The sequence below is a fragment of the Opisthocomus hoazin genome, chromosome 21 (genome assembly GCF_030867145.1).
Source record: "Opisthocomus hoazin isolate bOpiHoa1 chromosome 21, bOpiHoa1.hap1, whole genome shotgun sequence".
NCBI lineage: Eukaryota > Metazoa > Chordata > Aves > Opisthocomiformes > Opisthocomidae > Opisthocomus > Opisthocomus hoazin.
Window position 1 is genome coordinate 10,110,154 of NC_134434.1, and position 14,067 is coordinate 10,124,220.

At 40.6% G+C, this 14,067-nt stretch overlaps 1 protein-coding gene across 1 annotated transcript in view; it reads right to left on the reverse strand.

Moving 5' to 3' along the window:
• SMURF2 (SMAD specific E3 ubiquitin protein ligase 2) overlaps positions 1 to 14,067 on the reverse strand; it is a 67,437-nt gene that overhangs the window by 12,328 nt on the left and 41,042 nt on the right. Inside the window, exons 6-11 of the mRNA XM_075440646.1 lie at positions 10,707 to 10,791; positions 9,317 to 9,400; positions 7,732 to 7,934; positions 7,473 to 7,557; positions 4,571 to 4,729; positions 125 to 335 (exon numbers count right to left, since the gene is read on the reverse strand). Of these exons, the coding sequence (XP_075296761.1) occupies positions 125 to 335; positions 4,571 to 4,729; positions 7,473 to 7,557; positions 7,732 to 7,934; positions 9,317 to 9,400; positions 10,707 to 10,791 (827 nt within the window). The remainder of the gene's footprint in view (positions 1 to 124; positions 336 to 4,570; positions 4,730 to 7,472; positions 7,558 to 7,731; positions 7,935 to 9,316; positions 9,401 to 10,706; positions 10,792 to 14,067) is intronic.

The window sequence follows — 14,067 nt, forward strand, 5'->3', positions numbered from 1 at the left end:
AAATTCCAGCTTTACCTCTGGACTGCAAGATTTCATCTAACTGAATGACTTCTTTAGACAGTTTACGAACAACCCTCTTCCCCTTCCCTCAATGTTAAGAAACAGGTCAAATTCTCAAAATTACCTCAAAAATCTCCTCCCTGGAGACCTCAATACGACAATGGCCAGCTTGAGGTTGCTGCTGGGACAGCTCTTGCCTCAGGATCTTGAGCTTCTGCACCAGGTCGCGCTTGTACCTGGGGACGGTGAGGCACTCAGCCTCGTCCGGCAGCTGGCACAGGGACACGACCTGCTGCTGCTGCTGGTGCTGCTGGTCCTTCAGCTGGTTCTGCCGGCTGGAAACACACACAGCTGTCTGCAATGTGCGAGCCATACGTCCCCCGCCTTCTTCAGATGTGTCTTAAAGGTTAAGTCGTTGTAACCGAACTACTTTCAATTTACTATGATTATTACTGCGATTACACTAAAAACGTCCGGGTCCAGTAAAAAAATAAATTCAGAGAGATTTTATCCTGACTAAAGACATATGCTTCTGTCTTTCTTGGCAACTACCAGCTGTTTTTTGGGTTTGTTATTTCTATTAGCACTGCTCTACAAAGTATGTGAAAGGTTACAGCACTATATAAGAAGGTATTATCCACACAATTTTTCTCCTAAGCTGCTGATGCTGAATTTCTCAGATACCATTTCCATATTTCCTTTGCGTGTTTTGCCTTCCTCCATTTTAAAATTCAGGGCTCTGCCAAACACTATGCCTCTAATCTACAGTCAATACCATAGTCTGTTTTAAATGGCTTGTCTGAAAAAGGGTAAGCTTACAAAAAGATGTTTGTACTGGCAGCCTGGCAAGGACCTTGTCCCTTGTACCTGGCCTAGTCTGGACCGCAGGAATGTAGGAGTTCACGTGTAACTAACTGGCACAGATAAACAAGTATTTTTACTAGCAATTCTAAGAGATTTCGTAAATCTAACGTTTTACAAGTGAAAGTAAATTAATCACATTGCAGAGATGCCCTCTTGTGTCGTTTCTTGTACACAGTAAGTGGGTATTTTTCTAGCTTTTTAGTATGGCATTTCCAAACAATGCGGGATAAAAGCTGCATTTTACCCAAACCATGAGAATACCATCTCTGTGTGGAACACACAAGAACACCCTACATCTACTGGATAAATAAGAAAGGTTACAATTCTAAATGTTTTCCAGTGGAATGTTAATAAAAAGGTTTTTTTTCAACATCAAAGACCAAAAAACATTAGGTGGACCCAAACACAGTTTTAATATATTTTAAAATTTCAGCCTATTGTCTATTTTGAAACAAGGTCTGCTAGAAAGCTCTCCTAGCCAACCAAAATTCACCTCCAGCAGGCCTTCACCACAAGAACATTCAAAACAGGCAATTAAAAGCGCGGCAGGGGAGTTCCCTGTTAGCCTTCTGGCTCTGAACAGCCATTCCGTCCTCTGCAAACCACCTAGCTAAAGCAATTTTGCACAAACCACCCTCGAGGAAACCAACATCAGGTGACCAGGAAATCTTTATCAGTGGCCTTACCAGCCTAACATTTCAAAGCCCCTGCAATGGCAGACATTGTAGATCCCTTCAGCAACCACTCACAGCTTAATACTAACACTACTACTCCCAGGCTACAAGGAGGGAATAACACACAGAAACCCTACTTTGTTACTATGCCCTAGGATGCAGAACTTCAGACTTCAGCTTAATTGATTTTGTTCGTTTCACTGTGTTTTGTTGCTTGCTTCTGTTGTTTTAACTGCATTCTTAAGCCGATCACATTGGTCTTCCAGTAGGCTACAGTTATTTTAAGTCATTCCTGAGAAACCAAGTCATTACAGTAACTTCGAGACACACACTCGCTGTGGTCCCAGAATATGAGTCTCTGTCATTTGTGCTACACACGTGGTAATTTCTTTTCACTTCTGATTAGTTTTAAACATGAATCTCACTTAAACTACTTACTTGATATACAAATTAAAGCAAAATCACTGTTCTGTCTTCTGAACATTCTAATTCCATAAGGACGAGCACATGAAAATATTCCTTGTATATGCCTACCAGAGGTCACCATTATATACCAAAGTGAGCACATGTTCATACTACCTTAAGAGTAAAAAAAAGACATAGGCCCCTAAACACAAAGCTAGCCACCAAGGTCAGTCTTCAAGAAAAAGTGATCTCCGAAATGAGCATGAACTTCAGATCTATGCATCAAATTAAACCAATCTAAAATAGGGCAGTACTAGGAGGAGAAAAATAAAATGCCATCCTCCATATTAGACTAAAAATACTCAGTCCAGTATTAGCTAAACAATCTGCAGTGCTTACAGTAATTAAATCTAATTTCTTAATATGTTTTCACAGCTGAACTAAGCTGGATTCTGTACAGTGCTTTAAGGATATAGCTAAGTACTTTTCAGGTGCCGGAACTATCAAAACCTATCACAAACTCTTGGCCAGTATTTTGAAACCGACCTGGGTAACAAGTTTGATTATTTTTATAACTTACAATGTCACCACTGGAAGAAAAAACTGCTTTACTCAGATTGACAGAAAAGTCAGTACCACTGAGAGTAAACAACTTTTCATTACACCTCTGACCCAAAAACTTTATCACACCCATCCCACCCAAATACTACAGTTATTTCTCAGACAACTTATGAAATGACAGGCCTAAGGCAAAGTACTTTTTTAAAAAAAAAAGAACAAATAAGGAGGTGGGTTTGGGGTGGGGCGAAGCTTTCACATATCCTGTTTGCTGCAATAAAAGAGTAAACACCAGAAAAGATTTATCCGGCAGCAGACTCTGCTGATGACACTGTTGGTTGAATGTCTGAAATCCTTTCCTAATGAAAGACAGATGTACAAACGAAAAACTTAAGCACACTGCAGTAGTGCTTTAAGTTCAAAGAAATGCAAAATGGTTCCACGATTCTGGAACTTGAAAGTCACAATGGATTTTCCAGATAGAAAGCTATGTATTTGTCATCCACAATACATGGAGAACTAGACACTATGACCCTACTCCCATTTAAAAATAAATCACCTGTGAAGGACAGTTTTTCAAACATAGTTCAGTTACCTGAACTTTCTACAGTTTAAGAATTGCACTGTTGTAGCTAAGAAGGTCTGAGGTGTTTTTTTTCGGGTAAAATATCTAAAGCTGAATTAATTTAATGAACTTCTCTGTGTAACGAACACGAATGTGCTCCTCTACTGGTAAGGTTTTTTCCAAGATCACGTTCATTTGAAACTAACAATCTAACCTCAGCTAAAATTTGTAGTGATTTCTTTGTTTTAAATTAAAAAAAATAATAAAAAGTGTCTGGGTGATGTGAACTCTGTAATATACACCTATACAACCAATGATTTCTCTAAGCAAAAGATGTATTTGTCACTATTTAGACTCTTCGCCCTCTGGGGTGCGAAATGCAGCTGTCTGTTGGGCAGACAAAGGCTAGCCAGCTTTTATGCCCTACATGAAAGACCTGCTGTCCTCCTGGATGCTACCGCTCTCCATTCCTCGGGGTTGCCTTTGCAGCGCTTGCTCCTATTATTCTTCCCTTCAGCTCTTCCTCCCAACGATTCACTTCCTCCTACTCCCTCCTCGCCCAGGGCTGCATGGCTCTCCACCTAACCAGCTCCTCATTGTTCCTGCCACTTAACACCTACTCAACACATTATAGGTGTTTCCCAAGAGTACTGAAAGGTGTTAGCAGGAGAAACAATAGAGTCAAACTCCCAGATAGCTTGGACAAACCGATAGCCATGTCTACACAAAAAAGACATGTTTGTTTGCTTTTTCGTTTCCATTTTTTTAGCAGAAAATCCCCCAGCGTGAAATCAGTGCCTACGGAATAAAACCAAGAGTCAGAATTCTTTTGAGTTTTCCCTTCTCTTTTTAAAATTGCAATATGAAAATGTGATATGAGAACAGTAAGGCAGAAAAAAAAAATACAGTTCCTACTTTATGTTATTCTTTCTATAAAAAATCTGAATTAAATTATGGGGGTCTTATTTTGAGAACATCTCCCCTAGTCTCACTCTAAAGCTGAAGGTAGGAGCCGAATGGTTTCTCCTTTATTCCAGAACACTCGTGCACTTGTGCACCCTTGCCTAACTCATCAGTATTTCACACCACTGGCTGTTGAAGGCAACCTTGTATTTTAAAACGAGCTCTCCATAGCTGAAAGTAGTACCATGTATCAAGAAAAGGGAAGAAAGCATCTCTCTTGCTGTTACAAAAAATTCTACGGGCCAATCTTTCCCACCGGACAGCCCTTGCTCCCGCTGCTTCTGTCCCCCTCTCCGGGCACCATACAGCCACATTCCTCCCTAAATGCTGCTAGAAATTTTCTTTTTTCCCCCAAGAACAATCAAACATGCCTTCTTTGCTATGTAACAGAGTAAGTGGTAGTGCGTTAAAGAATGTCCCTGCTATACTTTTACATACTACTGAATGGCAGAATACCTCTTGATATAAAACCCAGCACCCCTCAAGAGTCACTTTCTGTCCTCTGTTCCACTCGACACAATGCCGGAGGCTTTCGACTTACTTTAAGACTAAATGCAAGTTAGCAGATAGCCGTGGATCTGTAAACTGCGTTGTCCTGTTGTTATGGTCAACAAAATAAACTCTGCCTGTTGCTGTATTTCGGATCTCCCATCCAGGAGGCAGTGGACCAAGCTCTTCACAATTGATGTTGCTAAGATCCCTGTGAAAACAAATATAAAACGAAAAATACCTCAGCATTTGGCCTCTGAGCCAAACAAGCGTAAATGTAACAGAACAATTCCATGAAGTCTGAGAAAATGTATTGTTTCAGAAACTTGATCTGTTCAGCTGGAATCTCTACTCCCAAGGTGCAAGCCCACCACAGAAAAAACACACACCCCAGGACACATGCCGTGGGGAGAAAAATTCTTATCAAATAACCTTCATTTTTTACAAACTAACTTCAGATGTTAAATTAACACAGGCTTAAAACAAAAATAAAGACCGCTGCCATATTTGCCAAAATGGAATTGCAGTTCTACACCAAATCTGACAGAAAACATTTTTTAAACAACATTAGTCACGTAAGGAACTCTGAATCACACTTTTAAAAACTCCTACAAAACAAAACTGTATTTCTGAAGAGTTATAATTTCCATGAAGAATTATGCATGGGATATGTGTGTATGCCACTGGCGGTTTTGCCCTCCAACCCCAAGTGCTAGTGGGAAGCAACAGCTCTCTAACAAAGTATCTCAAATAAAATATTGTATGAACAATGACTCAGCTCTTAACAAGTCTCAAGAAAATTCTGCCGGAATTAGGAAGATGCAGATTCACTCCACAGGGCACCGAAAAGAAATACTAGTTCTCAAAAATGTACACTTACTGATTTTTCATGTATATATTTCACACCTCAGATGCCTCACACTGTCAGATACAGCTCTTTTTGAAGGTGTAAGTCTTCAGATCTCCCAGTATGACGCAAGGGGAGGGGAGTAAAGAGCCAAGGGGCAGAGCGGCTGAAAAGATGCCATTGGCAAGGACTCAGGAGGCTGAGAAGCCATTTACGGCAATACAAGGCTCTGGGATTGAACATCTGTTAATATTACCCACAGACACTCTGCTGCTGAACTGTGGGGCTTATTTTCATTAACTAAATGACTGTGGCATATTAGCAGAAAAGTACAATATTCCTTAGAAATTACATAAACTCTATCCTCATGCAAACAGCCAAATTTTGTTCTTGGAGACACCCATGCAGTTTCTGTTGCCACACCTAAGAGCAGTGCTTAGATTTTGTACAAAACTACTGTACTGCAAACTTAGCGATTAGATCTTGATATACATGTATTTTTAAGAGAAGCCTAGTTTCTTGTTTTGTACAGTACACAACTCATGGGAGCAAAGACTTCCTAACACACAATTGCCAGCTGTATCCCGCTCTCAAGTACACAGATAATGCATCAAAGCGAAGTATATTCCTGTAACACAAGAGTAGTAATAAAACCAAAAGAATCACTCAAAAATGCAGTGAAGTTACGGCCACGAGGCACTTTATCCTTCCCAGGATATCCAAAATCCATTTCCATGGGAATGAACACCGGCAGCAACTGGACAAAGGTGCTACAATTCTCATAAATGCCAACACTGGCTGCCAATTTCAACCTACACACACTATTCTACACCACCATCCACAGACTTTAGGAGACAATCATTTTCAACAGGATTTCTTGGGTTTTTTTAAAGACCAGTCAGAAGCTAACAATATTTTCCCTGTTATCCTTCTTCCCATACAAACACATCAGAAATAATCACATGTACAACCATGTACAATACGTACATGTACTGTGTAAATAAGGATGCTAAAAGGACAATTCAGATTTATTTTATCCTAAGTGTTGAGATAGCTGCAACAGAAACAGCAGTTTGAGTACTTCAATCGGACGTCAGTCTCTCACAGCTCCTCTACCTCTTTGCCCCTCTCCCCACATTCTTTCCCACTTAAATGCCTGAAAGCGTATCGTTAGCAGCATATATTATTGTCCGTGGAATATCCGTGTTAGAGCATCATAAAGAAAATAAATAGTCATTTCTGCTCTGTAACAGGAAATCTGCTGTATAAAAGCTTATGCATTTTTAGACGTTTGCTACCATACTCATATGGAAAAAAAAATACCTTTTTTTTTTTTTTTTCTTCTTTTAAAAAACCCAACATCCTGGCACTTCAAACACAGCTCACCATTTCCACTTCCAGGCTTTTTATGACCCAGTGTCTCCAATTAGTTTTGAAGAAATGTACCAAGTTTCCCATTCCTTGAGTAAATTACATTTGATAGTTTGAACATGAGACAGTAATTCTTGCAGACAAGTAAATTTAAGCTAATATGATGATGAGGCTGTAGTTCACTACAAATAGCACGTCTAAACATACACAGGGCTATCCACTAGATTTTCCAGGTTTTCCCCTTTGCCTGCTACTCCATCAAAACTGATCACATTTGTCTAACCGATTTTTCACAAAGTTTGCTCTTCGTAAACATATGCTGCCAATTTCTCAGGTCTTGTTAACTTCCAGAGCCTGAATTAAAAAACAAAACCAAGCCAGTTTTCTCTGAAGTATCTCGATAGATCTAAATTTCAGATTCTACTTTTTGTTTCATTATTTTGCAGAGTATTAAAACCTGGACTTGGCTATAATTCATGTGCAAGATCTAGAATCAGTTAACTACACCCGTTTTCAAACACCACTGTAATTCATTTATTTCTTGATTTTCCATCTTCGCATTAAAATAACAATTTGAAGAACTGAGGAAGAGAGTCTAATTTATTTTGATTAATGACTTGTTAAAATTATACATTAGGGGCCAAAAGTCACAAAAATAATATTAAAGAAAACTGAGGAGAGTACTGCTTAAACTATTCTGCTTTGACACCTTACGGATACTTTCATCGTTTCTTACCTAGGTACTCTTGGATCATGCCACGTGCTAACACCAGTCTGAGTATGCAGAAAATAGACCTGACCTTGCTGAGTCGTCCTTTGCTCTGTGAAATCAAGATAAATTAGTAACTATACGTACAAAAAATGCAATACAAATACTCACAAAGACTGCTTTCTCCAAACTAAGGAATCAGAAGGATCTTACATACGAGGAGAAGACATAGCCCATTTCCCAGACGCTTGGGAGACCTACAACTAGAGAAATTTCATTTGCGTACCATATCCTTCAGGTAAGTCGGGAGGAGTATGCAAGTGTGTCCTGCTCATGTAATTTCTGTGCCTCTGCGACCTGACTCTCCTCTCCGCCAACCGGGGATCCGACGACTGCCCGCAGGTTGCACCGTTCGTTCCCGTAATTGGAGTGTTCTCGTCCACAAAACAGCTCAGCGGTCTGCCTGGACTGGAGTATTCCGACGCTGGCCTGCAGGGAAAAAGGTGAAAATTGGATTACTGATTGGGCATGGGGCCACACAACGCGCTTTACGGAAGCTTCATCTAAGGGCTCTTGAGAAATCTTTGTGATGGCACAACCAGCCATTGACTTGTCCATCAGGATACCTTGATGATGGGCAGACAGCTTCTGTTCTTCACTCACTGCTTCACTCCAGAGTAATCAACAGACCTCCCCACTGGTCTGAGGGTCTGACCTGATGCTTATAATGTGATGCTGCAGGATTAACATCATGTCAAATCCTCACACCAGCAGTTCCCACCTTAAACAGAGTGCTGAGAGCAAAATTATTATTTATTTTTTTTTTTTAGATGAGAAGCATAGAACCCAAAGCTTCTCACCTTGCCTTCATACGGCTGAGGAAGCGATCAGGCCTTGTTATTCCTTCTAATGTTTAAGGAAGGTTATTAGGCAAGGATGGTGAAAAAGGGCTAAGCAAGACAAACAGTTGCTCTGGAGAGCTTGACTGCAAGAGGAAACATCCAATTCTGTGGTTTCATATCTCAACGCTGCTTTCAAAAGGATTTAAAATGGGTTAAAGGGAGATGACAAGGAAGGAAATCCCCAAAACAAATTCTATATTTTGCATTTGTTTTTCTACTGTAAATGCATCTAGAGTTTACACAGGTATTTTAACATACCAGGACAAATACAGATAGGTAAATTAAAAAGCTGTTCAGTACCTTCACTCACTTGAGAATTGCAAACATATATCAGAGCTGGCGGCATAAACAGTACAGATTATTTTAAGTAAAATATATCCATACAGAGACTGGAATAATATTTATTGAGAATGGAAGAGACAGTCTGCAGGCACAGATGGTCTGCAGAAGAGTCTGAAAAATACGCAATGACATTGTGTACAATTCAGGTACTAGCAAAACTGGTTTGCGGAACGGCTTCGCAAACCCCATCACAGTTATTAGAAAAGGTCATCGTAATGATTTTGAAACACGCTCTGTAACACTCAGCTTTAAAAGTTCTGGATTACATGGTCATAGCATGTACACAGACAATGTCTGTCAGCTATTCATGATTTCTTTTCTTCATCTCTTGCAATGTCTGCACATTGTAATGTCTGTATTTACAGTGCTCTACCACAGCAGCTCTACAAGAAAATAATGATGCTTGTACTTGGGGACGAAAAAAATCTAGTCAGAATGCTTCTTCTGAGTTAAATAGCAGGCAGACTGAAGGAGTAGGATGTCAGAGAAGAAAAGCATACAGTGTTTGTAGAGTGACTTGTAGGAATGCCGAATACCACGGTCACAGCCACACAGAATCACTTGTGCTCAGCATCCCTGGTCAGCAATCAAACTTCATCATATGCAGTCTCTTAAATAATTTCTTACCGTGTTGGTCGCTCCCACTGAGTTGTTCGTGTAATGTGATTTAAATACTGGATCCTTCCAGAAGCAGTCCTCCGCTCCTCCCACCTAGAATTCAGACATCGAGAGATAAGGCAATGAGTGGTATTTCCAGGAAACCAGGGCACAAAATGTTTCCAACATAAATGCCAATTCAGGAAGACTTACACTATTATGAATCATGTTAGCTGAACAAGGTAACAGGAAACAACTGAAAGTTCAACTCAGAATTAATTTTACATATTCTTCCCTTGGAACCAGGGCATATCATTAACAATATCACACGTGCATGCTCAATAATTATTTGAATTCTAATTAAACCCAAATAGCCATATAAAGAAACTTCTTGAAAACATCATGTTTAATAATGCATTTAACTTTTTTGACCACTGATCCTAGTAAGTGCTTTCACAGTATATTTACGGACTTGCTTTCATTAAAAAGTCACCTTCAAATAACATGACTAATTATTATTACTTTTGCACTCCAAAATACATGAGACTATACAGCTAGCTTTGCAGTTACACAATTAAGTAAGCAACATTTATACAAGGAACATGTTGAAGTGAAAATTTAAAAGCATTTTCAAAAATGTTTTTGACTTCTCCTGACTCCAAATTAACAAAAGAATGCTGTTTAGTACTTAGATGATAATTTAAGTTTTAAAATTCATCATCTCAAAAATCAGCTTCTCCTGTCTTTACCTGCCAAGAATCACATTCAGAAAGTCTGTGTTTGCTCTGAAAAAGTTGATGACAGCACCAGAACCAAAAACAGAGCATTTTTCTGTATTCGCAAAACAGTTTTAGGTGTTCATGATGTCATTAACTCTCACAGGGAGAAATCAAAATCCTAAACCCAGCCTTTGGCAGGTTAATACAGCAAGAACTCAGGCTCCATCCCCTCTTCCAATCGTGTTTTCTTCACCATGATTTACACAGCAGACAAAGTGATGCATTTTTATAACCACATACACTTCTGCACAGCGCTGCAGAAGGCAGCCAGGCCCGTGTGCTCGCTACCCTGCTGCAAAAGTGCTACAGGGATGAAGTCACTTTGCTGGCTGTGATTTAACATTATATCAGTTTATCAGTTCTATAATGTGAAAGACACATGTTTTCTTAGACAAGTATATTTACTAACACATTTACCCATATATGCCACCTCCAAGAAGAGATAAGACAAGGGTTAAACTATGTTAACCATTCTGTGTAGCCTGGCTGGCTTCTCTCCTGCTCCTAAATTCAAAAAACTGTAGAACACTGGAATGCAAGAGTACAAACAAATTAACCTATTTGTACACCGACTCCTCATTACTGCAGAAGTCTGTTGTATGAGCTGTATTTGTATTTACATCACAGTGATGTCAGCTTACCCATCTGGTAAATCGTTATCAAATAACCGACTGCAATCCACAACTTGTCCTCCTGTGCCTATTCGGTCTCTGGACTGAAGACTTACTATCAAGATAATAAAAGAATTATTAAAAATATGACATCTGAATGCAAGTTACTGTTATATTTGAAAGAGAAATGGTACAACTTGGAAGACTAAGCTGACCCATGTTCTGGATGTTTTTTTCCTTCCCACAAACCAAAGAGAGTTACACAGAAATAGTGTTATGTTTTCACACACGTAATTCTCCACGCATTACTTCAAAAAAGCTACCGTGAAGAATACAAATGCAAGTTCATGCAGAAAGAGAGGTTAACCCTGAAACTGTGATTAACTCTCCCCTGTATGAGCCGTGGAGCTGTGGGGCTCGTCCGGCGCCGCGGCTGACCTCACGCGCGGCTGCAAGCGCACAGGACAGCATTAGCACCAAGCTGGCGCTGCCAATGGGAGAACTGCTGAGAGAAAGAGCTAAAATAAGGAATTCCTGTATGGCTTTGAGTCCTTAAGTATTTTGTGTGCATGTGGGATTCACACGCACGTACATGCACACACACAAAACCAGGCAAAACTTCACTGCCAGCAGCTCCACACGGTTGTTTTATTGGCCATGTTCAGACATCAGTGGTAAGAAGTTAAATGCAACTCTCACACAAAGTAGCGCTCCACACCCTGAAAAGTCCTTATTGCTCTCAGCAAAACTGTAGTACTTATTTAATTTTTATTTTTTACATGTTGCATTGTAATAGATATTTATGCCTGAAGCTTTTGCACTACAGTTATGAAACCAAAGTTTTTTTAGGCAGCTTTTGTTCCCAATATCATAATTTGCAAGTGTCCAGTCCGTTAATTTATGACACTTGTGTTCCTGTCGGGTTGGGGGGGTGTGTTTCGATGTTTTGTTTTGCCTTTAACAATAGAACGATTACTTGAAAAGCTAAATATGTGCTGCGGCATGCATTTCTTGAGGTGGGACTACTGTACCTCTGGACAACTGTCCTCAAGTTCTATTTATGAATGCAGTGAAATAAACTTACAGACCTTAACCTAGACACAACCAAACTTTTGTCAAGATCACAAGGTTAAAAAAGATGTGGTAGTACTGGCAGTCTTCACCACAGAGTCCAAATTTTCAACAACATCAACATGTTTTGAAGCTTCAGATTGCGAGCTTTCAACAGACCAAGCCCTGCAGTACCTGCTTGCTTTACTCCTCATCAGCATTAACTCCTAATCTTCCACAAACACTAACTTTACACAGCAACTTCTTAGAGCAAAAGACACCTTAAATTTAATTTCAACCAATCCAAAATCTTAGAGGGTGTATTTGTTCTGCAACAAACCCACACATTACAAGTTCGCATTGTTGCACGTAGGCAAGCAATACACACAGACAAAAATGAAACTAAACAAAGGCAATTACCTCCTCTTTGCCTACGTGAAGACCAAAATTTGTGCACACCTTACTTTGTAATGAGTAAGGACTCATTTTTTCTGCACCACCACATCAGAAATAAAATGGTGGCACAGAAGAGAGCTGCAAGATTCAGACACAGTTCAGGTGCCCTTCGCATCAACTATTCGCAAGCATCTCCTCTGCTTCCCCCCTTTGAAGCTGACCCCAGGTATTTACGATAAAGATCCGCTTGCTCCCTGTCCCACATTATAAAGGCATACCCACTGTGCAATTGATTTGTAAGGTTAACATCTGCTGGAGGTATCACAGAACCACAGGGGTTGGGAGGGACCTCTGTGGGTCACCTGGTCCAACCCCTCTGCCAAACCAGGGTCTCCCAGAGCAGGCTGCACAGGACCTTGTCCAGGCGGGTCTTGAATATCTTCAGAGAAGGACACTCCACAGACTCCCTGGGCAGCCTGTTTCAGTGCTCCGTCACCCTCAGAGGGAAGAAGTTCTTCCTCATGTTCAGCTGGAACTTCCTGTGCTTCAGTTTGTGCCCATTGCCCCTTGTTCTGTCGCTGGGCACCACTGAAAAGAGTTTGGGCCCATCCTCCTGACACCCACACTTGAGAGATTTATAGGCACTTATAAGGTCCCCTCTCAGCCTTCTCCAGACTGAACAAGCCCAGCTCCCTCAGCCTTTCCTCATAGGAGAGATGCTCCAGTCCCTCATCATTCTTGTAGCCCTCCGCTGGACTCTCTCCAGTAGCTCCTCAGGTATCAATTACATTTTAATATTTTTTTTGCAGTCTTGCATAGTCTCTTAATTTAAGCCACTTTATCATTACAAGGACTCAGAGTATATTTACAACTTACTCTATCTTCTTTCTTACTTTTTAATCAAGGTTTCTCCACCGTGTAACTGCTGTAGCGGAATTATCTAGTTTTACTCAGGCTTGTTCACCCATTCAACAAAATTGCATTAGTGAAGAATGATTAAAATATAAGGAGATTAATAATAATGAAAAAGACCAGAATCTCTGGAATCTCACCAAAGATGCATTAAATTATAACACAGACACGACTGAGGAAATCTGACCTTTCTGACGATGACAGCAGAAACCAGCACACACTGATTCGTTCCCAGTCTCTGCTGTCACCTGACAAATCGTGATTTTTCTAGGTTCAGTGCATGATCCAGCAGCTCCTGCTAATTAGGGACAGCCCCAGCAGCATGCCAGAAGAGCTAATGCTGCTTTGGCTATACCACTTCTCATGCTTACATCAGGTTAAGCCATCTGGTCAGTCTAGTTTATGTCCACACTGCTCACTAGTTCTCTGACAACCAGCTCTCTCTGAAGTGTATTTGCCGTGACCACACTGCATAGTATTCACGCCAAGGCTTCCCATCCAGCATCCCAATAGCCTTGAGATCTTTCTGCTTTGGGTGGGTTTTGGCCTTTTTTTTTGCTTGTTTAATTAGTGTTCTCATTCTCAAGCGATGATGACAAGGATGCGTGTTGCATGCTCTGGAGGGCAGCATGAGAGCATGTCACAGTGTGAGGGTAGGTCCCGCTGGCGTCGTGGCTGCCAGGCTGCCACGGGCAGATGGGTCTCTGCAGCTCCAAGCAGACCCTGAACAAGCTGAGCTCAGCTTCCTCTTAAAAGGAATACCACAAACAAAATTGCATGCGCACAGCACGGATGATCAGGGGACCAGTACACTGTAGCAAAACCAAACAGCAAACCAAACTGACAACGTAATGCACCCTAGAAAAATGAGCGTCTATCCTTTTTAAAATGATGCTTTATCCTTTACTCTTCTGTGCAAGCTCACATGGAAAATTTAATATTCAAGAATGGTCTGAAGTATCAGCAATGCACTTACAATTCCACACTTCTACCACCGTTGACACTCCTGTGCCACCTCACTCTTATCTTAATA